Below are 27,920 nucleotides of genomic sequence, written 5' to 3'. Positions count from 1 at the left end.
CCAAGCTTTGCTCACACTTCCCAAGCAAATAACCATTGCCTGCTCCCTTTCTGTGAATTACTTTGCTCAGGACTTTTCATCTTAAATCTCTAACATTTATGACACTCTCACAGCCCTCATCTAGCCGCCCCTCCATTCACCTTCTGCCCATCACCTTTCCTTCTACCCCTTTAACTCTTGCCTATTTCTCTCCTATCTCTCCTGCTGCACTAGCACTCATCCTTTGCAACACCATTACATCTTGCACTTCTATCGACCAGTTTGCTCCTCAAATGGTCAACGTCTTTAGTCCCAATCACCTGCCCTTATTTCACTGACCTTTAACCTCTCCTCTCTCACTGCTGGACTCTTCCCTTCCTCCTTGAAATCTACAAGTGCCCCACCTCTTTTGTAGAAACCCTCTGCTGTCTCAAACATCCCAGCAAACTATTGCCTGGTTTATCTCCTGTCTCATTATTCAATGGTCCTTTAGCAGGTGGCCTTTAACTGGATCACTAAGTACTCTGAGGTTAATAGCCTTGGAGATCTAGTTCAATCTGGCTTCCATAGTAAACAGTCAACAGAGATTACACTCATGCATGTCTCCAACATTCTCTCTAATGCTGACCACCCCAAACTCTTTTCTCTACTCATCATTTTGGACTTATCTGCTGCTTTGACACTGTCAACCACTCCTTTCCCCACCTTACTCTTCAAGACCTTGGATTTTGCAATCCGCTCTGACATGCCTCCTACGTGGAAGGCTGCTATTTTTAATTCTCCTGGGACTTATAAAACCTCTGACCACACCCTTCTCCTTATCAGCGCCCCCAAGCATCAGTCCTTGAACCTCTGCTCTTCACCACAATACCTCTGCCCTAGAAAGAATGATCTCATCCTTTGGCTTTCATTGTTACCTTTATGCTGACAACACTCAAATCTGTTTCTCCTTTCCCTCCTTCACCACAGCCATCTTAGAATGGATGACCAATAGTCTCACTGCAATCCATCACAACATGGCTCTTCACTACCTCATGTGGAACCTTTCAAAAATGAAAGTCCTCTTTCTCCCAGATTCCATAAACATCCCTCCCCTCTCCTATCTCTTTTCTGCCTCACCTTCTCGCTATATCGTGCAGAGCTCTCAACTTTGGTATCCTCTTTGATAGCGACCTCAGAATACAATAATTCATCACCATCTCTGGTACTCGTATTAACCTTCTCAACATTTGTAAAATGCGTCCATTTCTTACTAACCACTCTACAAATACTCTAATCTCCACTATCGTGCTCAGGAAACTAGAGTAATGCTCATGCGTACTCCTTGGACTTCCACTCTACTCCTTTTCCTCTAGATAAAGTCCTCAGCTTCACTACACACACTCTACTGCCTACCCAGATTCACCCTCACCTCTGCAGCATGCTGGCTAGTTATCCTTGCACAACTGCTCCTTTTTCAAGTTTCTTCTCCTAGTCTACAAAGCTGTGAATGGTCTTGCTCCTCAGTTCCTAGCTGACTGTATCCCTGCCTAGTTGCCATCTCGGGAGGATAGCTCAGGGCAACGTGCTCGCCTTGGAAGCAAGACGACACGGAGAACCACAGGTTCGGTCCCCGGGTCCATGCTCAGAAACTTCTGGGTATTAAGTGCGTTATAAATAACCTATGGTATCAAATCTTGCTCCCTCTGCTGCTCCTCTGCACTCAACTTCACTGTCCCACCCCCTTGTGCCTCCTCACACTTTTGCTCTTTGTTTTCCATACTCGCCCACACCAATGGAACACTCTTCCCATCACAATCAAAGGAAACTGTGGATCTCTTCAAAGCTTGGCTTAAATTTCATCTACTTGCCAAAGATGGAGCTTTATCCACCCACTCCCCCATCCTCTCTGCCTGAACCTATCACTCCGTCCACGACATAGTGTAATTCTTCATATGTGTACAGTAATCCTATTTAGTTTAATCACTTGCCACCCTACGTTAAAGTTACCTTTGTAAGTCACCACTTTCTTTGAGCTTTTTGTTTGTTTTGCTTTGTCCCTGGTCTATGTCCCACTTTGTTCACACCTTCACGAACTGGCTCATTACTTGTTCTGCTCTTTGCGTTACTGTACAGGCACCATTCAGGGGAATGCCGCTGCCATTTGTAAATGTGTTATTGTAAGTCAATTGTGATCAAAATTGACATCCTTGTTCTTGGAATAAATACAAAGACAAATCTGCTAGAAGCACGTCTGACTGCTGAAGGACACTACTATGCAGGACTCTGCCTGCTGTAAGTGTCCCTGGCAATGTTCCCAGTTGAGAAATGCAGAAGAGGGCTTGCGTTTCATGAGGGATGCAGTGAAGGCCTCACAGCACCCCAAGGAACAAAAGAAGCTGCCTTGGATGCCTTCTGCAATTTAGATCTGCTTTGAGCTGATGCAAGCATTCCAAACACTTTTCAACTGCTGAAAAGAGCCAACAGAGCTGACTTTGACACTTGCTACACCTCCAATCGCTTCCAGTACTTTAGAGCTGTGCGCCCTGAGCATCACATGCCAGTGCCGAGCTTCTTGTACCCACACGCCGTTGCTGCTTGCTGAACCACCTCACATTGTTGGATCCAGTTGAGCCAGATTGCTGATGAAGTCATATCTGGTTTCATGCACAGAGACCCTTCACGCTTTTGAACCATGATGATTCAAATATTTCTTACCTGTCCCAAGCTTCTTTCAGCAAAGTGCTGTTTTTGCTTGTTGAATCGCACAGCACTGCTGAATCATGTCACACCAGCTTGACATCTCTAACCCAGCTTGATACACGGGAAAGTGCCCAGAAACCCAGCTTGACGCTGTTGAGCTGCATAAATAAGTCATTAAGTTATAAACCAGTGATTCTGTCCCCCTGGCCTTGTTCTTTGAGTCCCAGTCACATTTAAGACCCCATTTTCTGCTTAAAGACATAGGGCCTCATCACAAGTTGGGCGGTATCCCGGCGGTAATATCACCCGGGCTAATAGCGTTACCGCCATCCGGTCCAGCGCTATTAGCGCTGGATCAATGGTTGGCCGGTAATGGGTATTCCCCATTGGGTCCATTGGACCCAATGGGGTATTTTCGGCGCAATTAGCGTACGCTAATAGTGCCGCGCTAATTGCACCCGAAAATGGGCGTTAAATTGGCACATTTACCCCCAGTTTAGAGCTGGGGGTAAATGCCAGGCTCGTGATTGGGCGGAAACTTGATTGCAGCATTAATAGCGTAACCGCTGCATTTAAGGGCTACCGCTCAACTCGTGATCCCATATTCTTGTACTCTTTTTTTTACAAGACTGGTTGCGAGCAGACCCAGAGTGCTTTTCTCTCCCAAAATCGGCATTCACTGAGTAAGTCATTACAGGGGTGGGTTGCATGCGTTTTTAACAGTGTGTCTCATTTAGTTTAATGAAAGTCTTATTTTTTTAGAACCTTGAGTGGACATTTCTTTTATTTTTGGTACTTTCTGCACTATTGTGTGGATGACTCCACACCTTGAACTTTACAGGCTGCCCCTGGCACATGCTACCATAAGAGGTGAAGGCGGTATACCATTCACGCTGTGCCTGTTTCCTCTTTATGACTGAGATCACTGCTGTTCTGGTACTAGTATGGGGGCTGGAAAAGAGTTTATAAACAACTACTCATCCTTGTATTCTGGTAGGGCAGTAGACATTTCACAAGAATACCCATCCTGGCAGTGTATTATCACCTCACATGCTGAGCTGCCAAGTCTCTATCCCTACAGCCCTCTTGGTGGCCGGACATGTCGAGACATGCTTGCGTTATTTTTGCGGGTTGAGAATACAGAGCATATGTTTGTGTAACCGCTGCCTATTAGTATTTGCTATGGCAGTTAACATATGTTCCTTGCCGCTCGCTCGCTGGAGGGTGGGGCTCTTTGCTTCCTGAGGAGAGTGTTGTTGACTAGCAGAGTCCTGTTGGTCGTGACCCTGCATCAAAGTCGTGCTGAAGCCAGCATGCGTATGTCACCTGTTAAAAGTAGGTGTCACTGTGGGACGAGGGCTATCCATTGAGGCCATTGGGATTTCTAGCTCTCCTGGGTAGGATATTCGAGTGGCCTGATAGCGGTTTGAAATAGCCAGACAAGCATTGTTTTCACCTTTGAGGCTATAGGGTTTTGCCTGCAGCTGTTGCCTTTAAACTGGGAATGGGCATTAAATGGCCCCTTTAACCAGTCTGTGTTGGATTATCAATCCATATTAGAACATTGTAATCGTAGGAACTATGTAAGGCAACAGAGTGGCATAGGGCTTATAAAGGTTGCTTAATGTCATCCGTCCCAACACTCCAAAGTCTGGTCCTTATTACTATGCTTTTTCACTAGAACATTTTGTCCTCAATGGGTGTGATGTTATAACAGATGCTCAGACTACATTTCTGAGAGTGAGATATAACTACAGGCATAGTTTGCACTTACATTTATTTCCTGAATGCACTCTGCCACTTTACATTGTATTTTCATACAATTGTTTGTTTAAGATCAGATTTTTGCCTGAAATCTGCTGCATCTTTTGGTTTTTAAATTCAGCTTGTGTTAGGAGATGAATTATCTTGAAAATCTTGTCTCTGCTGCCTTGTGTGTAACTGAACTACAAATCCCTTCAGTTCTGTAGTACAATCGCGTTACTAAAGCTTCTTTCAGGCGCGTCAGCTCTTCAGGGGCAAGCCAGTCTGTACCAGTCCACATTATACGCAGAAGCGTCGCCCCAAATTAGTCTGCTAAAGCTTTTTTGAAGTCGTTTTGGCTCTTGAACTCAAACTGTTGTTGGCCGCACAAAACTCGCATGTGAGGGGATCATTGGTAAATATATTGGGCTTAAATTGCTAGACGTAGAGTCAGCTCGCACACACAATGCAGATGTGGCATATATCCACAAGGAGAATATACTACAATTAACCAGACGAACGTAGCCACTGTTCTGGTACCGCCTAATAGCACCAAGGCAATGAACGCAATGGATTGAGCCAATGAGGCTGATAGACCTGCCCCAGCATCGCCATTGGAGGAGGAATCATGATGGAACTGCATTGCTGATTCCTGATGGGAAGGCCGGGTGTGCAATGGGGAGAGGCTACGCAGGGGAGAGGATTCTGGTGAGAAATGGCAGGCGGGGGAATGTGGATGACTTGAAGCGAGGGGTGCAGGGTCTGACAGCACGTCTGCTGTGCCAGCTGCGGCCTGCTGTGATTGTGTGCTGTCTTGAACACTAGGTCCCACATAAGGGGCTACAGTCGCTGCAGCTCTGGTTGTATTGTGCCCTGTGGTGCTGTTTGGTGATGGGCTTCCGTGGATGCACCATGGCTGTGTCCTCCCCAACGCGTGCTGGGCCTGGGGATGGCATACTCACAATAGGCCTTTTTTTGAGTGGCACTGTCCCATGGACAGGACTGGCTGGCTGTGTGCGCTTCCTGGCACTGGTTAGTGTTGGTGTCCTGGAGGGACCGGCAACTGCATCCTATAACTGGGTGTCTTGAGGGCCTAGCAGGTACTCACCAGATTCTGGCTGACCGCTGGCTCCAAACTCTGCAGTGCCCACTCCCTCGATGCGACCATGTGTATGATGCCAGCAACCATCTCCTTCCATGGTGTGAGCACAAGTGGCTCGACAGTCTCGTCTCAGTTACAGCTATCTCCCTGCATTGGATGGCAAGCAGGCTCTGCACCCTGGACTTTAGGTCGTTCCAGCACGTCTTCATGTCCGTTTCATCGTGTTGGACATTTCCTACGCCCACCACCTTGCCCCGGATCGCTGCCCATATAGCATTTTTCTGCTTCTGGGGCGTCTGCTGGTGTGTGTCTCCGTATAAGTCATCCAAGTGAGCCACCACCTCCTCAGCCAATACGGTGAGCTCCTGCTCAGTGAATTTCGGTTTGCGCATTCTGAGATCTGGCACCCTTAATTTCCCTTTTCCACCTAACATGATTTCAGTTGTCAGTACACCTGAATGGCATTCCGTTTGCTAGATATTAGATGGTTTGTGATTTCCAAAATGCCCGCCGCAGTGCTTTCTTTATGGGCTGCGGCGTACTTCCACCCACGGAGTTTCCGTTCACGGAATTTCCATAGATGGAAATTCCCTGAACGGAAATTCCAGGGAAGCACTCGGCAGTAGCGATAACCCCGCTGATTATCGGTGGATATTCCGTAAGATTTTCTTTGGTAATTCTAAATCGTTACCATCATATGGCGATTATAGCCTAACACATCAGATATATTCGGAATGTGCTAAACGTTGCCATTATATTCCAAGTGTTGCCTACTATAAGTGTGCACTATCACATTCCTCTGATGACCAGGCGCTGCGTTCAGATGCCAAATACAGGTTCAAATACGCTGCTGTCTTCTGCCTGCCTCCGTTACCAGGTGCTGACAACATATGCCAAGTGCAGTCTCAAAAATCACAGTAGCACTACCCTGTGTCAGTTAAAACCACTTATGCGTAGCATATTCACCTTATTTATGCGAGAAGATCACTTGCTTATTTTCAGCCATCATTTATGAAATGCTTCCCAAATATGTCTCTAGTATTGCCTTCTTATGCTGGCCCGCATAACTGTATATTCATAACATAGAAGCTAAAGCCTCATATGTTCAGATGTTGTGCAAGTGCAGAGAAAGAGAGGTGGTTGGGGGCGGGGGTAATTGCTGGAGGGTTCGGCAGGGGGGGAAGTGCCAGAGTGCCTGTTACTGAGGCAACAGGTAAGTGCGAAAGTGGTGACAACCCTGGTGAGAGGGAGGTCAGTCGCCCACCAAGTAAGGGCAGACCTGAGACATTTCAGGCAAGTGTGGGCCTGAGGACCAGTGCAAGGGGCGGGGGCAGATGCTGATGGCGATTGGGCAGAAGGCCAGGACCCAATTGGACTCTCAAGGGATCTGGCTGCCAATCACAGTGACTTTGGGGATGGTTAGCACGGGAGGGAGAGAGGGAGGGAGAGAGCGTGGAGGGAGTAGGAGGAGAGGAAAGTCTTGAGATGCTTGCGGAACTTGAGGAGATCTTGTTCAAGATGGAGAGAGAGAGGGAGGCTGTTGCAGAGGAGGGAGCCAGCCAAGGAAAGAGATCTGCCATCAGCTTTCTGCCTGGAATAGTGTTTAACCAGCACAGAGTGTGAGGCCGAGGACTGAAGGGATCTTGAAAGAGAGTATTAAGGGAGAGTGAGTTGCAGATAGTGTGGCCCCAGGCCACAGACAGTTTTATGGATGATGCAGAGGGATTTGAATTTGATCCTTGCAGCAACTGAAAGTCAAAGGAGTGATTTTAGGGCTGCAGAGATGTGGTCCCTGGGCTTGAGGCCAAGGATAAGTCTTGCAGGCCTATTCTGAATTAGTTGGAGGGGCTGGAGGGAAGAAGAAGGTAGGTTAAGGAAGAGGCTGTTGCAGTGGTCCAGCCTAGAGAGAACCAGAGTTATAGAGACATTGAGCTTCTGGGAGAAGGTGGGAAAAGGGAGAATGCCTCGAAGGAGGTGAATTTGAAAGTGGGCCTTCTTGGCAAGGACCCAGATGTGAGGAATGAAGGAGAAAGAAGAGTCGAAGATGATCCAGAGGTTTCTAGCTTCAGGGGATGGAGAGGGCGGAGAACCTATAGAGGGTAGCCAGAGTACAGGAGAAAGCAGGGAACAGGGGCCCGGATAGGAAGGATCTCAGTCTTGCTGGCATTGAGACAGTGATCATTACAGGTGCACCAAGACTGGATAGCGGACAGGCAGTCAGGGATGACACAGGAGGAGGAAAGAGAGGAAGAAGGGAGTTTGAAGAAGAGTTGTGTGCCATCCTCATACACTGGAAGTGTGGGGAGAAGGCGGAGATCAGGTGAGCAAGAGGAGCGAGGTAGATGTTGAAGAGCCATATGGCCCTCATCACAATTTATGCAGTAATCCGGCATTAACTCTGAAAGTTTGGAATTACCGTTATTGCTGTGTTGTACAGCAGAGTTACCCCTAAATTACTACATGGCGAGCAGGCCCACCTGCCATTGTCGGTAACAGTCATTCCGAATTTCATCAAAGGGGCACCTGCCAACCCATTCTTCTCACACGTGTGTTTTGCACACTGATATCCACAGGAAGCTCCAGGGTCTTCTGGCTAATGGCAAAAGCAATCAAGAGTCTGTGACTCTAGGTCTGGGCCTAGGTCGATTAAACCATAACCATCCATGCCGCTACCAAAATGTGCTCTAGTACCTTTTTGCATTTTGTGTGCTAGATGGAATAACCAATAATGATCTCAGACCTAAAAAAAAACACAGACTCAAACAATATGGCAAAATACTACTTTATTATCAGCAGAAAATAAAGTAGGGCAATCTGACGAACAACAAGCTGTAGTCCACACACTCACAACCATATTGAATTATACAAAGGATTTATACCTCGATATGCGTCATCTAGGACGTCATGCTACGTGTCAAACTGTAAAACCTATTGTAGGGCGGAATTGGGTAATATATCTATATATCATGTAAGTATTAACAATATTACTGGATGCCCCTTATCTGGTAGGTACGCCTTGAACCACCTCTAAATACGTATAATAAAGATTATAGCAGAATAATAGCAGAAGATTGGCCTATGCAACATTGTATAGCATGTTGCTACATAGACCCTCTGGTTGGCATACTTCCCAACCTTGGTCTTTCGGCTCGTTAGTAGCACGTAAGCAAAATGGAACCCAGGCACCGAGAGTAACACCAGACTACTCCTCACATTCCCAATTAGTCAATCATCTTTTTTTCAAAGTATTGTGTGACGACTTGTCTCTGTACAAAGTACAAAGCAAGCCTTTCACAAAACACAGTTAATAAAAAAAGGTCACAGAAAAAACAACCAATAATACATATAAAACATGCTAAAGCATAAATACAAACAACATCATACAAAAACATCCCACAAAATACCAGGGAGAGGCAACAAAAAGACATCACACAATACAATGCAGTTCTCTACATCCACTCCAATTTTTCCAGTATCTCCCGTAAGAAGTTACAAAGTGCTAAGGCAAGTGATGTATTGTCCCCCCACATTAGTCAAGCACAGAATAGATCACCTGAGGCTTCTCCCTTCAATCCCAAGAAAGCCTTGAAGTAGAATGTTCTGCGTTCCGTTAAAATACAGCAGAAAAGCGTACTGTCTCAGTGTATGATATCTGTTCACAGAGTCGACAGACCGAGTTATCTCCCCATTCAGTAATACTATCCAATGTGGTAAGTAAGTTTAGTTTGAACCGAATATATAAACCTTGGACACTCAATGATGGAAACAAATGAATGTATCTAGACATATTGGGCCTCATTACGACCCTGGCGGTACAGGGTAAATGGCGCCGTAAAAGGTGCCGGCGCCGTTTACCCCGTACCGCCTCATGACGAGGAACCCTCGCGGGACCCAGGAAGCAATGCCTGGTCAAACCAGGCGTGCTTACCGGGTCCCGCGAGGGGAAGAGGGAGCAAACAACGGGCCAACTCGTAATGGCCCGTTGTTTGCTCCCTCTCCCGTTCCCATTCAGCCCTATGGGGGCTGAAATGGGAATGGGGAAGGACCGGGTCCGGGTCCTTGGAGGGAGGAATTACCGGGCCTTCCGAACTCGGAATGGCCCGGAAATTCCTCATTCTGAGGACCCGGACCCGGACGCGATTTCGGCGGCAGCCATGCCGCCAATAGCGGCATGGCTATGGCCGAGGTCGTAATGAGGCCCATTGTCCTTTTTTCTTAGGGAATTTTCGTACTCCCTATAGGAAAAATAGGAACTCAGTTTTCCAATTGTTCTGTCCCAGTCGAGCATGAACAGTTTGCGCGTTGTCATGGCAGGCCTATTCACTAGATCGTCATCAGAGGAGGTAATTGAACTCAAAAGGGTAAACATAGAGTTTTTAAAAGTAGCCAAGGAGGCAACCGTTTTACGCTGACAAATGTCCCCCAAACCCTCTTATAATGAATGCTGCGGTATGTTGACCATCTTAGTATAGCACCACAGTTGCCTCCATGCTTACCTTGAGCTCAAAGAGACCAGAGAAAACTTGTGACAAATGATGGTGTTGGGAAGCCCCTGCAGCAAGCTCAAAGTCTTTTTCCAAACCATCCCCTGGACTGAGTCGAGGATATTGTCCCTAGAACAATAGTGAGAGGTCCAGACCGTACAAAACGCTTGGCTCTCATTTGGCTAGGTAGAACTTAATGAGCAGCAGAAGTGAAAACCTACAAAGAAGGCTGTGTATTCTCTTTAGCTGAGAAACTAGCAGTTTCACTCTTACTTTCAAAACAGCTCTGTCTTCTGCCAATGAGCTGATGTTAGTTAGATTGTGCCCAAGTGGCGTGTCATTAAAGCTTTCTCCAATCTTTGTTCTCCCACGGCCCAACACATGGTTTTCGGCCTGTTGCTGTTGGAAAAAATTACCACCTTAAGCTTGGAGCCATTTAATAACAGATTGTTTTTGGCTGCGTAAGTGAAAAAATATCAAGCTTTCTTTGCGGAGTGACTACAGCAAAACAAAAGAGTTAACGGCTGGAAGGTTTAGAATTAATCTTAACCTCTGGCGTTGCTCAGGGCACCTCCAGACCATTGTTCTTTGCCTACCAAGCCATTACAAAAGGGGAAGGACCATATGCAAATCAGGCTTGGTCCCACGCCAAAAGGGGCAGTCCAGCGCATACTGCTTGGTTGCATCCTTTCTGTACAAGAACACAAGCACCCCAACCATGTTTTGGACTTGTTAGGCCTCATCAGTGAGGAGTAGCTTGGGTCTCAAGACCCAGCAGGCACAGGACCCGTGTCTGGGCATATCCGTCCCACTTGGGGTGACTACAGCAAAACAAAAGAGGTGATGACTGGAAGGTTTAGACTTAGCCTGATCACGACTTTGGCAGTAACCCTTAAATCCGGCGGTAGCGCTATTACCGCCGGATTTAAGGGTCCGCCAAATCAGGACTTCGGCAGATTTTGCCCCAGCTCTGAGCTGGGGGGAAATCTGCCAAAAATTTGCCGGCGGTAAGAGCGCAAATTTTCCCCATTGAGCCCAATGGGGAACGGGGCATTTCACTACCGCCGAACTTGTGATCCGGCGCTATTAGCGCCGGGGAGTTCGGTGGTAGGGCTAATACCGGCGGCGTTACCGCCAAAGTCGTGATCAGGCCCTTAATCTTAACCGCTGGCATTGCTCTGGGTAACCCTCCAGACCATCGATCTTCGCCTGCCAAGCCATTACAAAATGGCGAAAGACCATATGCAAGTCAGGGTTGGTCCCACCCCAAAAGGGGCAGTCCAATCCAAACTGCTTTGTCACATCCCTTCTGCACGAGACCACAAGCATCTCCAAACATGTTTCGGCCTCGTTGGGCCTCATCATTGAGGAGGAGCTTGGGTCTCAAGGCCCAGCAGGCACAGGACTCCCGTCTGAGCATACCCGTCCCACTCTGGGTGACTACAGCAAAACAAAAGAGGTGATGGCTGGGAGGTTTAGCATTAATCTTAACCACAGACATTGCTGTGGGCAACCCTCCAGACCATCAGTCTTTGCCTTCCAAGCCATTACAAAAAGGGAAAGACCATATGCAAATCAGGCTTGGTCCAACTGCAAAAGGGCGAGTCCAGACAAACTGCTTGGTCACATCCTTTCTGCATGAGACCACAAGCATCCCTAAACATGCTTCGGCCTTGTTAGGCCTCCTAAATTAGAAGTAGCTTGGATCTCTAGGCCCTGTGCCAGCCTGAGCATACCCGTCCCACTCGGGATGGCTACAGCAAAACAAAAGAGGTGATGGCTGGAAGATTTAGAATTAATGTTAATCTCTGGCATCGCTCTGGGCAACCCTCCAGACCATCGTTCTTCTCCTGCCAAGCCATTATAAAAGGGGACCATGTGCAAATCAGGCTTGTTCCCACCACAAAAGGGGCAGTGCAGCCCAAACTGATTGTTCACATCCCTTCTGCATGGGACCACAAGCATCGCCAAACATGGTTTGGCCTTGTTGGGCCTCATCAGTGAGGTGTAGATCTGATTTATTCCACCTTCCTCTCGAGCAGCAGGTTCTTCATTTTAGAAGACACAGGTCCTCCGTGAAACACTTTCCCCTTAAATCCTGTACCGTCAGGGTTTGGCTTTAGGAGTGGGTTAGGCCTCTGCATTCATAATGTGTGAGTACAGCACCAGGGTAGTGCCAATGTCTGGTCATCCAGTGCTTTGTTGCTTGCTTGAAGGTGTCTTGGGGATATTACGGCGGTTCCCCCTTAGACTTGGCGTCGCTGTATTGGGTGGTGGCTTTGATGGAGGGTAACTCGTGCCTCAAATTAAGAAGTTAATTGGGATATTATCCAAGTATGAACTGTTGTATCGGATATTATCCAAGCATGATATGATATGTCATTTATAACGCGCCTGTGCACACCTGCTGTTCTGTACTTTGGGCAACGGGGAGAAGAAGACATCCAGGATATACCTCATACATCAAGTTACTTAAATAGCAAGGAGATTCAGGACCATATTGAGGCTGAAGAAGGAATTTGTTGATACGGTTTCAGAAAGTAGAGGTGCCTTGCAGTTTTCTTTTTATGTATGATAGGCCGCACACTGCCACATCATATCGCCTCTCACTTCCTCTCCCTCCATATTTCGATCCTTTGTTTCATGATCCCTTTGATGTATAAGGTCTTCCAATTGTGGATTCATGTAGAAATGGCACTGTGGTACTTAACACGTCGGTACGACTCGTGTAATGCACTGGAAACATATTTTCAAACGTGTGGTAATATGTATCTGTATTGGTATTTATTTGAAGAACAGGGATGTCAATTATGAACAAAAATGACTTATATCACATTTATACATAGCAAAAGCATTCCCACAAAGTTTGCCTGTGCAATAGCTTAAAGCTGAGAGCAAGTAGTGAGCCAGTTTATGATGGTGTACAAATATTAGGCCATTTACCAGCAACAAAACAAACAAAATGAATATAAGAAACAGGTGACTTGCAGAGGTAACATTACCCTAAGGGGGCAAGTGCTTCAAACCAAAGAGGAGTACTAATTAAATATACAAAATCACATTATTAAGCGTCACTGGAGGCAGTGGTGTGGTCAGGTAGGAAGGATGGGGTACACGGCAGAGGGATCCTTGTAAGTGCAAGTAAGTGAAGTTTAATCCGGAGTTTGAAGAGATCCACACTGGGGCTGGCTTTGATTGTTATGGCCACTGGGTTCCAATGGAGCCGGATGAGTAGGGAGAAAGAACGGAGTGAAAGGAGCACAGGGACAGTAGGGGAAGGTGAGGTTGAGTGCAGAGGAGGATTGGAGGGAACGCGATGGTGAGCAACTGAAATACAAACAGACAGGTACAGAGGAGCCAGACCATTAATAGCTTTGCAGGCTAGGAGATGGAACTTTGAAATAGAGTGATTGTGCATGGAGAGCCAACCAGCAAGTTGTTGGTAGGTAGAAGTGGGGGAGGATCCGGGTAGGATGTAGAGAGAGAGACAGTAGAAAAGTTGAGGACTTTGACTAGAGTAAGGACGGAGTGCAGAGGAAGGCCAAGGAGTAGACTTGAGCAGTAGTCTAGTTTGCTGAGTGCAAGAGTGGAGATTGGAGATTTTGCAGAGTGGTTAGCAAGAAAAGGACATATTTTCCTAATGTTTAGAAGGTAATACAACCAGTAGAGAGTAAGTAATTGTTGCAATCGTTGGTCGTTATCAAAGAGGACACCAGGATTGTGAGTCTTGGGTAAGGGAGCAAGAGGGTCAGGTGGGAAGGAGATGTGAGAGGCGAGGGGAGGGATGGCATTGGAAGCTGGGAGAAAGATGACTTGCCTTTTTGAAGAGGTCAGCATGAGGCAGCGGGGAGCCATCCAGTGATGAATTTCAGTGAGACAGTTAGTAATCTGTGCTGAGATGGCTGGGATGGAGAAAAATATTTGAGTGTTATTAGCAAAGAAATGTGATAGAGAAAGCCAAAAGATTAGATCAGTCTAACTAAGACAGAGCTATAGAGGGTGAAGAGCAGAGGTCCGAGGACTAAACCTTGGGAGACACCAACATAGAGAGGGGTGGGGACAGAGGTTTGCTAATTTCAAGTGATTTTAAACTATCAATCTTCCAGCTAGGAGGCATTCCATGCAAGAGCAGATTCACAAAACCTAAGGTCCTGTAGAGTGAGGAGTGAGTACTGGCCAACAGTGTCAAAAGCAGCAGAAAGATCCAAAAGGATGAGTATAGAATAGCGTTTGGACTGGTGAGCATTAGAAAGAAAGTTGGAGACCTGTGTATGTGCAATCTTGGTTGCGTGTTTCCCAAAGAAGCCAGTTTGAAGGGTATGTCTCTGGCCACTATCCTCAAGGTACTTAGTGGTCTGATCGAAGTCCACCCACTCAAGGTGTTTGAATAATGGGGACGGAGAGAAACTGGGCAATAGTTTGCTGGGAGGTTTGGATCAGCAGATGGTTTCTTCAATAGGTGTCAGACAGTATTGAGATTAAGACTTTGACCATTTGGGGAGCAAAATGGTTCTATGTTCATTCATCCCCAATTTTCTTTTAACTGGGTTTTTTGCTGAACTTTCTTGGCTTAAAAAAACTCATTGAATTATGATTTGTTTTATTTGGGAGGTCTCTCCCCTTTTATTTATTCCCTATCCTCCCACATCCCTACCCCTGATATGACCTTATCCCCCACCCCCATATTTTCAGATGAGTTTTTTTCAGTCAAAATCTTTTGCCGAAAAACTCAGCAGAAAAAGAACAGGCATTGAATGAACATCATACCAGCAAAACGGTTGATAGGAGCACAAGATGGGTTGGCCCGGCGAAGAATGAGTGCTAATTCAATGGGACAGGTGCAGGAGAAGTATTCGATCATAGAAGAGATAGGGGAGAGGTGGTGGACAGAAGGGGGTTGGGTGTGGGGAGTGAGAGAATAGGGCTGAAAGAGTGTCACAAACTTTAGAGATTTTAGAGGAGCTTTAGAGGAAAAGTAGTGAACAAGTCATTAAAAGAAAGGCAGGACTTGGGAGGTGTGAGCAAAAATTGTAGGGTAGATGAAAGTTTGTGTGGGTGATTGCAAAGGGAGCAGATTAGGTTTATAAAGTAGGAGGATTTGGCAGAGTCCAGTGCAGAGACTAGGGCAGCAATGGAATTTTTATAGGCTAGAAGTAGGGAAGGTGCCTGTAGTTTGCACCAGCATCGTAGATAACAATGCATGTTTGTTTTGAGGGTCTGAATTTCAGTGTTTATCCAAGGCTGAGGATGTTGACGGGGAGGTGTGAATGTCTGAGCAGGGTAGTGTGGGTCAAATGGAGTCATAAGTGTGTAGTGAAGGTCAGAGAATGCTTGGTCAATGGAAGATCTATGAATAGGAGAAAGAGATGGGCAAGAGATCCCCATATCCTAAAGATAAGGGGAAAGAGAGTCATGTCTAAATGTCCTCTTAGTCATTGAAGAGGGGAGATGAGCTATAGAAGATTAAGGGACCGAGATGTTAAAATGAACAATGGAGTGATCATAGGGAGAGGGGTCAATGGAGAAGTCGGTGGAGGAGAGTGTATTAGAGAGAACGACCAGGCCACGAGAGATCCCGCCAAAGTGGGAGGTTGGTCATGGAGGGAGTAGAGGGAGTGGTGAGATAAGAGCACCGTTTCTTAGAGGTGTGGTTGCAGGGAGGAAGGATGAAGGCTGATGAAGAAGTTACAACAAGTTGAGGCTGAAGGCAATGAGAGAAGGGAAGGAGAAGAATGAGTTGAAGGAGGAAGGGAGCCAAATCAAGAGGCATGATGGAGGGTAGAAGAAATAGGCAAGTGAAGACAATGAAGAAAGGCAGCAGCTCAAGAAACAGGGAGGGGTAGGTAGGTGAGTGGAAAGGGAAGCGATGGATGGCTGGCTGGCTGGCTGGCTGGCTGGCTGGCTGAGAAGAAGCAGATGTACGTTCTCAGTTCCTTGGTCCTCTGCAATAGATAGTTAAGATGTTTAGATCTCTGTTTCATGCTTGTGATTCAATAAATGCTGAAACAGCACTGACGCACTTGCCATCTTTATCGTTTTTGGAGCTTTGAAATACATGTAGTGCCTGGGACTGCGTTCAAATCTACTGTAGAAATTGACTCCCTATTTTGCTTAGGTTCTAACTCTTTTTGTAATAAATTATTTTTCTGCAGCTGTGTTTTAACGTTTCTTGGAGTCTTTTTAATTGCCAAAAACAGAGACAAGCACGGTCTGGAAGTTCCCTTTATAACCTTTGGACAAATCCCTGGTATGTATGAAAAGTTCTCAAACCCACAGTTTGCCATTATGCAGCTTGTGTGTGTCCTCCGACCCCAGAGGCATTTTCTAATAAACGGACTGTGTGCAGGTAATTGAAGCAGCCATCTCTCAGACTTAATAACATGGATTTCTGCTGTTTTTCATCTTGGTTCCCATTTTGCCTCAATTGGTTTTGAAATAATTTCTGAAATATTGCATCTAGTCGTGTGCAGCAAAAGAATGTGCTGCTGTGCCTGGGGCTAACTCGCCGCATTTGAAAAATAATAATGTCTTGGTTGCTTGTCTGCACGTCCTCATATGCTCTTTTTCTCTCTACAGGGAAGCAATTGATGGACAAAATACAGCCTGATTCAAACAACTTCTCCTACGGGACCTTGTATAATGAAAATGATCCTGCTATTATTGACAACATGGAGACAAAACAGACTTAAATCACTGTTCAGCACGAAGAAGTCTTTGTTTACAATCACAATCTCCTAAGGCGGGACCTGTCTTGCCCACATCCTGTGTCTGCCTCCACCCTCTCTGGCAAGATCCTCACTTCCTACTGAGTGGCCTGCTGAGACCTTCACTGTATTCCATGCTGGGATTTATTCTGTGCTTAGGTCTCCGCAAGAGGCTCACTTCCTCCTGAGACCTTGAGCGTATTCCATGCTAGGATTCTGTTTGTGCTTATGCCTCTGCAAGATCGTCACTTTGTTAATCGGTCTCCTCCTGAGACCTTCACTGTATTCCATGCTAGGATTTGTTCTGTGCTTAGGCCCCCGCAAGAGGCTCACTTTCTACTGGGTGTCCTCCTGAGACCTTGAGCGTATTCCATGCTAGGATTCTGTTTGTGCTTATGCCTCTGCAAGATCGTCACTTTGTTAATGGGTCTCCTCCTGAGACCTTCACTGTATTCCATGCTAGGATTTGTTCTGTGCTTAGGCCCCCGCAAGAGGCTCACTTCCTACTGGGTGTCATGCTGAGATCTTGAGTGTAGTCCACCCTAGGATTCATTCTGTGCTTAGACCTCTCCAGGATCCTCAGTTCCTACTGGGTGTCCTCCTGAGACCTTCAATGTATTGCACGCTTGGATTTGTTCTGTGCTTAGGCCTCCGCAAGAGGCTCACTTCCTACTGGGTGTCCTCCTGAGACCTTGCGCGTATCCCATGTTAGGATTCTGTTTGAACTTATGCCTCTGCGGGATCGTCACTTCTTAATGGGTGTCCTGCTGAGACCTTCACTGTATTCCATGCTAGGATTTGTTCTGTGCTTAGGCCTCCGCAAGATCCTCACTTCCTACTGGGTGTCCTCCTGAGACCTTCACTGTATTCCATGCTAGGATTCTGTTTGTGCTTATGCCTCTGCAAGATCGTCACTTGTTAATGGGTCTCCTCCTGAGACCTTCACTGTATTCCATGCTAGGATTTGTTCTGTGCTTAGGCCTCCGCAAGAGGCTCACTTCCTACTGGGTGTCCTCCTGAGACCTTGCGCGTATCCCATGTTAGGATTCTGTTTGAACTTATGCCTCTGCGGGATCGTCACTTCTTAATGGGTGTCCTGCTGAGACCTTCACTGTATTCCATGCTAGGATTTGTTCTGTGCTTAGGCCTCCGCAAGATCCTCACTTCCTACTGAGTGGCCTGCTGAGACCTTCACTGTATTCCATGCTGGGATTTATTCTGTGCTTAGGTCTCCGCAAGAGGCTCACTTCCTCCTGAGACCTTGAGCGTATTCCATGCTAGGATTCTGTTTGTGCTTATGCCTCTGCAAGATCGTCACTTTGTTAATGGGTCTCCTCCTGAGACCTTCACTGTATTCCATGCTAGGATTTGTTCTGTGCTTAGGCCCCCGCAAGAGGCTCACTTTCTACTGGGTGTCCTCCTGAGACCTTGAGCGTATTCCATGCTAGGATTCTGTTTGTGCTTATGCCTCTGCAAGATCGTCACTTTGTTAATGGGTCTCCTCCTGAGACCTTCACTGTATTCCATGCTAGGATTTGTTCTGTGCTTAGGCCCCCGCAAGAGGCTCACTTCCTACTGGGTGTCATGCTGAGATCTTGAGTGTAGTCCACCCTAGGATTCATTCTGTGCTTAGACCTCTCCAGGATCCTCAGTTCCTACTGGGTGTCCTCCTGAGACCTTCAATGTATTGCACGCTTGGATTCGTTCTGTGCTCGTGTTCCACACTGGCATTTGTTCTGCGCTCAAGCTTCCTACTCCTTAATAGGTGTCCTCTGAAGCTCTTCTATGGATTCCATATTGGGATTGTGATGCACTGGCTGACCTGAAGGGTATTTGCTAGTCTCTGGGTCCTCTCAGATAACCCTGCACTGCCTGCCATGTATGCCCATGCAATTGGGTTCCTTATGGACACATCACCATGCAACCTTATTATGCACGTATGGCTGCTCTGGATGAATCTTCTTTTTTAGAAACTTCGAGGCAAATTGAATTAAAAAAAATGTCTTTACCCTTCAGGACATTAGGCCAACTGTGGACTTCAAGAATAACAATTTGCACACAAAAAATGCTATTTTATACACGTCTTGATTTCCAATTTTGCAGAATAATATTCAACTCCCCCTGCACTATTGCTGCATACCACACCATTCCTAGAACGGTCCAAATAATACGATCTAGGATAGACTAATTTCCTTCTTTTCAAGATGCTTCCAAACCAATTTGGCCTACACGCTGCTGTTTCCACGTGCACTTTACTCAAGCACATGAGAAATCTCTGGACCCCAAATAAGAAATACAATTTTGAGTCTCCAGTGCAGACCCTAAGATCTCGCCTATCCAATGTTTACTTCATAGGAAACTTTATTTGTTCATCAGGAAAACATATTCTTAGTCGATGAGTAACTTTATTTTCAGCTGGTCTTCAGTCATGGTGGTTGTGGAGCCCAGCCCATCTACAAGTGGTTATGAATTAAAGAGGCGAGGAAAACTGAGCTTCGGGTAGTCAGTTGCGACACTATGCTGATGTCTAGAAACTAGGAGCTACACCAAGATTGATTTAATGCAGTGATGAGTGCAGCACCTCACCAGAAAGTTAAGAGATCAGAAATGGCAGGCATGAATTAAACACTCTATTCTGGTTTTTACCATTAATAGTGAATACATTACAGCACAGAATGATTAAATATAAAAAGACCTTAAAACGTCCTCACCAAACATTTAAAAGCTTCAATTATATACTTACATAAGGCAATCATTAAAAAACGCATCTACAGATGACAAAACAAAATTCATAGCATCTGAGACATGTCTGATGTTATTAGCATTAAGGTGGTTTTTCAGCCATTGGTGTCTCGGATCCAAGAGTTTTGGGCAAATAAATAAAAAGTGAGTCAAGTCCTCCTCAGTGCCACATCCACATGTACAAATCTTTGAATTAAATAGCCACTTCATCCGTGCCCTCAGAGGTAAGACAAAACAATATTGCAATGATGCGTCTTTGTGTCGTTGAGTGGATAACACTCAAAGAAAAATGTTCGTAGTAGCCTCCTCAAATGCCCCAACTCGCTTAACATATCCATACTATTTATTGCAACAACAAAATAGCTCCTTCTAGATTTAATGGATAATTGTTATTTAGTCATTAAACCACTCCTCAGCGCATCAAAGCCAATTCCCCACTTTTTGCACAGATTGGTGCAGTCTTTCTACCAGGGATATATGGCATTCATCTCTGTCTTCGCTAGTTCTTCTCTTGCATTAAAAAAATTAGGTTTCAACAATACGGAAAAATGTAGTTTGCAGTAATATTCTAAAAACCTGAATTCAGCCTGTACACCAATGTTAAAATCCCAAGTCTCTAGTGCAAGAGGAATTCCCAGAGTGCTGGGAATCAAACCAATCATCCTTCTTAGACAGATACAGGGTGTACGGTCCAAAGAGGTACAACTCACACTTTCCCACAATTCACTGCCATATAATATGGCAGAACAGATCTTAGCCTCAAGGGCTTGAATACATTTATCAAAGCGGAATCTGCCAGATTTTTGGTAATATCACCTGAGCCCACCCAGACTAGTCCTTAGGCAGTTTTCCACCAATGCTAGATGTACAGACCACTGGCTGGTGCTTGCAAACATAACACCCAAGTAGCCATATCAATCCTCCACACTTAGATTCATCTTGTTCATACACAAAGTATATATTTTTTCGTTTTTAGACCCAACCACAACGATCTTGATTTTAAAATAATTAGATGCATGGGCAAGGCTGCAGGCCAGCCCCTTAGGGGTCAGATCTAGTAACACTGCATCATCTGCAAAGAATACATAGGAAGGTCAGAGCACGCCATTCAAGCTTGGAGGAAAGTGCCTATCAAATACAAGGGTGGCATAAAATCAGATAAAAAGATAATAAAACAAAGCAGGGCCTACGGACAGCCCTTACACACTCCTTTGTTCGTGGGGAACTCACTGGAGGGCCCTGCACTGGGGTGACCTCTAACAGAGGCCATAGTATCTGAGTATAAACAATCAGGTGGAGCAGCAGAGCTGGGATACCCAGTCTCTTGAGTTTAGCCCAGAAAAGAGGTTGTTCGATGGGATCAAAGGCCTTGACTAGATCCAGAAAACCTGCATACACTGTGCCCCTTCTTATCCTTACATATTTATCTAAAATTGTCGAAAGTACAAAAACATGGTCCGATGTTGAGAAGCCCTTCCTAAATCCAGCCTGATAGATGGGGAGTATCGTATGTTCCTCCACCCATGTCTCAAGCCTGGTCAGGAGACAATTAATATACATTTTTGAAATTAGTTGATAGAAGTGAGGATCCAAATTTGAGCCTTTTTTGAAGATTGGTCTGATTAGACTCAGAGACCAAGAGTGAGGGGCGGTCAGTGAAGCAGCATTCGCATTGAAAAGTTTTAACAAGACTGGTAGCCACCTTTCAGGGAACCACCTATACATTTCAGGTCTGATGTTGTCCTGGCCCGATGCCATGCCTGGTTTGGTACTCATAATAGCTTTCTCCACCTCATCCAGTGAGAAAGTAAGATCTATATCATCCATAGGTAACAAAGGGAGTGTTACAGCCTTGTCAAACATAATACTCTTGAAGTGCTGAACCCATTCGCAAACAGGCATGAGCCCCTTAAGTTGGCTTCAATTGCAGCTTGGTTGTTTGTCCACCAAATTGCTCAGTTTTCTTCTAGCTCCTGCCCATTACGCCTTCAGGTCCAAATGGGTATGTGCAGTACCCGGTTTGCCACTTCGTCCTGTATGCATTGGTGCTATTTATTCCAGGTTTACTATTAATACGTACAGCATTATCTTGATTGTCCTATCAGTACACATTCATCTAGGGCACACTGAAGACATCAATAGTGTGAAGACTTAACACATTTCCCTCAAGCAGTAAGTATGCATTGTGAACAATGCTAAAGGGGTGGGTTTTGGTTGGTGGATTGAACATCTCGCCCTCGCTGATGACCCAACAAATACAGTCTTGAATAATCCCTAGTAGAAGGATCGGAAGAACAATTCAGTGTGCGTTATGCAAACTATCATTTTCCACATACCATTCCCTTCCAAGAACCTAAAGGTGGCAGAAGGCACAAACACAACTCAACACTGTGGGGGTTAGAATATAATGCAATGTATTCACAACATAGGTTCAATGTTGTTTCATCTCCATAATATCTATACTCTGCTATTTGGTTGTAGCAAATTCACTGTGGCTTTTTAATTGTTGTGCGCTTCATTTTAAAGGTGGGATCCCCTCTGCCCTGCCATCCCACCTCTCCCTCCTTTCTCATCCGAGAATACCGCGTTATCTATGTATATATATCTAACTTGGCAAAACAATCATTTTACAACAACCAAACTCTACAAATAAAGATTGCGTATATGAAACCATCTCAGATCCACAAAAGGAAATTACATTGAAATAGGCAAATTTGCTTCTGACCTGTTGGTTTCGAATGGAGATGGTGCAGAGAGACAGCATAGGGAGAACCACAGATATTACACTTGAAAATAAACTCTGCATTTTTTAGCAAATTCGGACTGCCTTTCAAACATTCCACTCTTCGGCAAGTTACTGAAGGAGGGTTGAAAGCTTTGCATCAGAACCCTTGCAGGTGGAAGCATTTGTGTTTGCACCCCCACCATTTAATCCACCAAATTAATTCAAAACAATTGTTAAGTTTCTTTTTAAAAGAAATATGATAATTGATTTTTAATCAAACAAAACAAATTATGACAATACAAAATGATTCAACAAAACATAAAGCGCATGAAGTAACAGCAAAGAGAAAGAGAGAAAGGAAAGAGAAATGAAAAGAAAGAAATATAAAGAATACAAAAACTGGGAGGGGGAAGAGCACATCAAACAAACAAATCATTAAAACTGCCCCAAATATCATCACATCTACTCAGTGTTGTTTGAATCAGAAAGACTCTTTCTCTCCTTTGGAGAGAAGCGTCAAACTATGCAATCATCCACAGTAGGACACACATCACTCTTCCACAACCTCAGAATGTGCTTTCTAGCCATCACGAGAGCCCTGTACACCAAAAGAACTTACAAGCAGGCCAATTAAACATGAATTAATTGCTCGGTTTCTTAATTGCACCGAACCAGTATATAATGCAGTACTGATTGGTTGCCACTGCTCCTTCGATAAGAAGCAAAGTGATGGCCCTTTCACATCCTTGCTGAAATTGACTCGAGGGTAGCAAACAACGATCTGCGGTCATTCATTGCCTGAAGCACAATAAATAATCAAGGGATTCCCAGATAGTTTCTTCTACCAGGCAAATCACCAATGCGTTAGTGATTCCTCTTTAATGATTGCTCCAGCCAAGGGACAATTATGGTTGAACAAAGGATTTCTCGCACTAAGGGAAAAATGATACTTGATGCCAAAGTGTTTTCTAAGGTGGGGGTCTAGCACTGGCACCTGCTAGTTCCTCATTGTAGGCACTCTTGATTCATGCTGTCACTAGTATCAAGTTGCCTTCTGGAAGTGATGCAAGTATCTATGTCCTCTGCTGCCTTGATCTCTTTTCCTACTGCCTATACATCAACGGTTTATAGTGAAAAGACCGAAAAAAAAAATATCGAAAAAAAAGGTCGAACCAAAAAATCTCAAAAAAAAGAAATCGCATTTTTTTATACGTTTTTTTTCGAAATGGGGGGTTCCTCCCCAACCCCCCTTTTTTCATTTTTTTTTCATTTTACCCCTTTTTTAACTTACCTGACCCCAAAAATACATATAAATAAATAAAACATTTGATTTTTTTTTTTTTCGATATTTTTGTTATTCGAGTTTTTTTTTTCGGCCTTTTGACTGACCACCTACATCAACACCTGCATCAATGTGGAGCCCTCACCAGAGATACTGATACATTCCTTCAGATTCGCTGTTCCCACGGTTGCTTTCCTGACCCCTAGATCTCACCTGGAAGAAGCTCCCCAGGCCTTGTGAATCTTCTGGATGAAGTCCATGCCAATCGTCTTCACTCTATTTAAAATAAGATGTAATTGTCTTGCTAGCCCACTCTATAACCCAGCTTATTTCATGGATGTTTAGACCCAAAGCCTCTCTCTGGCCTTGAGTGGACAGGTACAGGTTTTTATGGGATTTCTTGAGTGGAAGCAATTTTAAGGTTAGCGGTCATTGGCCAGCTCTGCTCCATGCATGTTAATTAAATAAAGGCCAAAGGAACACGCTTCCGTTATAAAGGATGGCTCACAAGGGACAGATGAATACCTATTCTCTAGAAAAAATATATTTATGAACAAGTTATATATTGTCCTTCACAGTCATGCTGTTGTTGAGACTTTCATCCAGACCAGTTCAAAATTTGGTTGACCTCTCCGAATTGAAGAAAAGCCCTAAATGAACCTGCCATGGTCTGGACACCAATTCAACAGCGGAAATCAATCGTACATGCTTCCACCACTCCAAGCCAATGACACAAGCAGGCACAGCCGGGTAGCGCTCACTTCCCGTCTGCGACTGTGGGAAAATGCAGTTTACTCACAAATCAATGATACCCTTTAATGTTTGTTTGAAGACCATTGGAAGGCTGCTGGGAATTCGTCGCAGGGGTCATATATGTGCTTCTAAACGATTTAAAGGGATGCAATTTACTCCCTTATCCATAGGCACCCTAGCCCAAATAGAGGTGCACAGCTACTTCCTCCTAGCAGAGCTGGAAGCCACCTGGTTGCTCCTGACGCTGTGGTGCAGCAATTCAAAAATTGGGCCCCCTTCCACTGCTATAAATTGTGGATAATGTTGAAAGGTTTTATTTAGTACTTAAAGTGTGCCCTCTGGAGGGTTCCATGTAATAATGACCCCGCAACAATCTCTCCTGACAAAAAAGTCGCTGTTTTTTGAAGAGACATTATTACATTGAACATGCAGGGGACATCCCTGCAACCCGTCCCCTTACATAATGTCACCATATATAAATTTGCCAAAGTCTTTTCCCCGCAACATTATGTATGGGGACATTACGTATGGGAACATTATTACCTGATACCCTTGGAGTTGATGAAAACAATTAATGGCCTATAATCATAGCAATCAAACACACAGCACTTCCAGCATTAGCCCTATTAAAACTAGTCTAGAGCAAAATGTTAGAACGCATCTAATAGCTCACTGCGGCCCCATTAAATGGGGTTCAGCATGCCGCCGCACAGCCAACAGCAGAAGACTGTTGATCGATGGTTCGACACTAGATCTAGAAAATCTTCACTGCTTGTTCCATTGATGCACACGATGATATGTTATTTATATAGCGCTTTCGTGACAGCGCTTTGCATAGAATATATTTACATACACTATCACCCAACCGAAATTGGAACTCATTCATCGACTTCGGAAGGATGAAAGGCTGAGTTGGCATTGCCGGGATGCGAACCTGCGACCTGTAAATAGCACACAGATCGCAGCAGCGGGTACGCAACCCAGCATTAAGGTCTAATAAAAGATCAACTTTAGGCTCACCAGTATATGGGAATTTTCAGTCGGTTTGCCAAACGCTTACTATTTTGAGCCAGACACATCCACGCCTAAAGCAAAACGTCACAACATCATGCAATGCCAATAGTTTTAGGAGCAAGTCTAAAAATGTGCAATGTCCTTATTCCTGAAATCAGGCCGCTTGCTAGCTTTTCTCTACTCAAGAAATACTTTAAAACCCACCGTAGATTCCGCATGTAAATTTCTCTCAAGTGTTTATAAATAATGCCTGTAAATATATGAATGTCATCTCATTTAAACGGTGATCTATTTTGTAAAGTGCTCTTACACCCTCTAAGGGCTAACTTCACACTCTAAACTATAAAACATTCCGTTAGTAAATCACAAACACATTAGAAGTATGCCAGTAAACGTACGCACATGAAAACACATTAAAATTGCTATTTTCATTTTTAGTAGCAAGCAAACTTATTTCGGGTCAGCTTCACATCTTGCAGTCATCCTGTGTTCATAATGATGGATTCAGTTAGCAAAGTCTTCACAGTGGGCCCACTTTCCAGCAACAGGAAATGGCTTTTCTCAGCCGTAAACCGGGGAAAGTGCAATTTCATTTGGTATTGTCACTGCAGATAAACGTGTGCGCCGCACTTACTGCTGGCTGGCGGCAAAAAGCTCCACGCAAATACATACATTTCTTTGCTGCCTGAAATTGTTCGAGAACGGCTGCATATTTATTAGCCAAAGAACATGGAAAAATGGGGGAAGCGCGTCGCGCCTTTTTCAATAGCTCCTCCAATTTTGCCTTCGCTACTGTCGCTATCTTCTGGTGCGTTTGCAGCGTGCGTTGAACATTTCATATATCTGTTGACGCTACTACACACCTAAACTGTCCTTTATGTGTGAGAGATAAAGGTGCATCTCAGGAAGCCATCTTGAAATAGTGCAGCGCTAATAAAATGGCTGCCACAGAAAGCAGAGTGTTACGAAGTTCGCTGCCAAAGAAAGCCACAACGTAGACTTTGCGTTCTTTTTTTTAAAGTATATTTATTATTTTAAAGTGTAAAGATATACATGGTTATAAATGGGCATTGCAAATGGTGGAAATAGTTGGCACAACCTACCGCAGACGGGTTTGTTGTATACATTATGAATCACTGATGGCTTTGGGTGCAGTAATAAAGATACGTGGATTCTGAGTTACTATTGACTGAAGATTTTCTTGCATTCTATTTTTTTTTCAAATTTTATTTTCAAAAATGTTCATTATTGTGATACATGAATAATAATAAAGCAACACACAATATAATTCCTGCCCACAACATGTACACATCCACGAATATGAAATACCACAACAATGATTTTACTTTGTCTTAATACGTCACTATGGTTTTTATATCTAAATACAAACTGATGAAATATACCACTATTACAAGACCATAAATGGTGCCTAGTTACAAGTACGGCGGTGCAGTGAAATTGACAGTAAAGTGGAAGTAATGCTGTTACTGCGCCTCTGTACCACCACATTATTACAATACAGTACTACAGGTTTGGCGGTAAAGTGGATGATGCACCTCCAGCATTTTGCCAGAGGTAAATTCTCCACTTCACCTCCAAAGCTCAGTGGATTTATTGTGCTGTAACACAGCTTGCAGTAAATCCATTAAAACTCCCCATGGAGTTCCTGGGCTTCCAAAAATGGGGGTTGCCACCTTACCCCAACTCGTGACTCGAAGGTAATGCCACAGTACCGGGTGGCAGCAACAGTAACCGAGTTTGGCAGTCCTTTCAAGGATTTACAGCCAGATTACCACCAAACTCGTGATGAGACCAATTCTTAGGTATTTTGCCTAAGAAACACATGTTATTGACTTCTCTTTTATGTGCTCCTGCAAGTCATCAACAGCCAAAACAAAATCAAACCTTCACCAAAATCAAGCATCGAAAGGTTCCCCAAAGAAATGGAAGGAGAGCACCTCCTGTTCCGCGCTGCCCATAAATGAAGATGTGGGAGAGAAAAGGAGGGGCTGCGCAAAAGAGTGAAGAGTTCTTAGGGGAGTGGATATTTGATCAGAAAAGGACATTGTTTTTTCAATGTTTTTTATTTATCTAATTGCTCACAAAGGAAGTAATAATAATTTGCAATTGACAATCTTCAAAAAATATTTTATAACAGAAAAGTTATAGAGATAACTTGGCACAAACAAGTATGTCTCATTTGGCATGATCAAAGAAAAAGTTTCCAAGTAAAAGAGTTATTTAAAAAAAAGAACTAAACACACTGCCACTCCAGGTTCAATCAACCAAGAATCCGCAAGCACCTTTCCGACCACCATAACAATTTTTCAAAACATATTCATTCATCAAGAGGTGATCACATTACAGTTTATCTCTTCTTGCCAAATAAGTCATCCAGATAGTTACCGCTACAACTTTAGTTTATATTTAGGAGTTCCTATGCAAACTGATCACGTGTTGACCACAACATTTCAGAGACTTGGGACACTGATCTCTTTAGTGAGGCTGACCCTTTCAGCAGACACAATCTGCAAGAGTTTGGTGCACAAGCCTTGAAATGTGGAACTGTGAGGAATTGCCATCTGGCAATGGTGTGGAAGCCCTGGTTTGATTTTAGTTTTATTAAATAATAAAAGGATGCCGGTAATTCCATCTCTGAAAGGGAAATCTGCTAATCAGATTCCCCTGTCATATGATTCATGCTAAAACA

General features: G+C 44.6%; 1 protein-coding gene across 1 annotated transcript in view; it reads left to right on the top strand.

Moving 5' to 3' along the window:
* NIPAL2 (NIPA like domain containing 2) overlaps window positions 1-26,388 on the top strand; it is a 690,092-nt gene extending 663,704 nt beyond the window's left edge. The window contains exons 10-11 of the mRNA XM_069621416.1: window positions 16,143-16,237; window positions 16,567-26,388. Coding sequence (XP_069477517.1) covers window positions 16,143-16,237; window positions 16,567-16,679 — 208 coding nt within the window. The 3' untranslated portion in view covers window positions 16,680-26,388. The remainder of the gene's footprint in view (window positions 1-16,142; window positions 16,238-16,566) is intronic.
* The last annotated feature ends 1,532 nt before the right edge of the window (window positions 26,389-27,920 follow it).

This window comes from Ambystoma mexicanum, chromosome 5q (assembly GCF_040938575.1).
Source record: "Ambystoma mexicanum isolate Mex_15411 chromosome 5q, UKY_AmexF1_1, whole genome shotgun sequence".
Classification (NCBI taxonomy): Eukaryota; Metazoa; Chordata; class Amphibia; order Caudata; family Ambystomatidae; genus Ambystoma; species Ambystoma mexicanum.
This window is presented reverse-complemented; position numbering and strand designations above follow the sequence as displayed.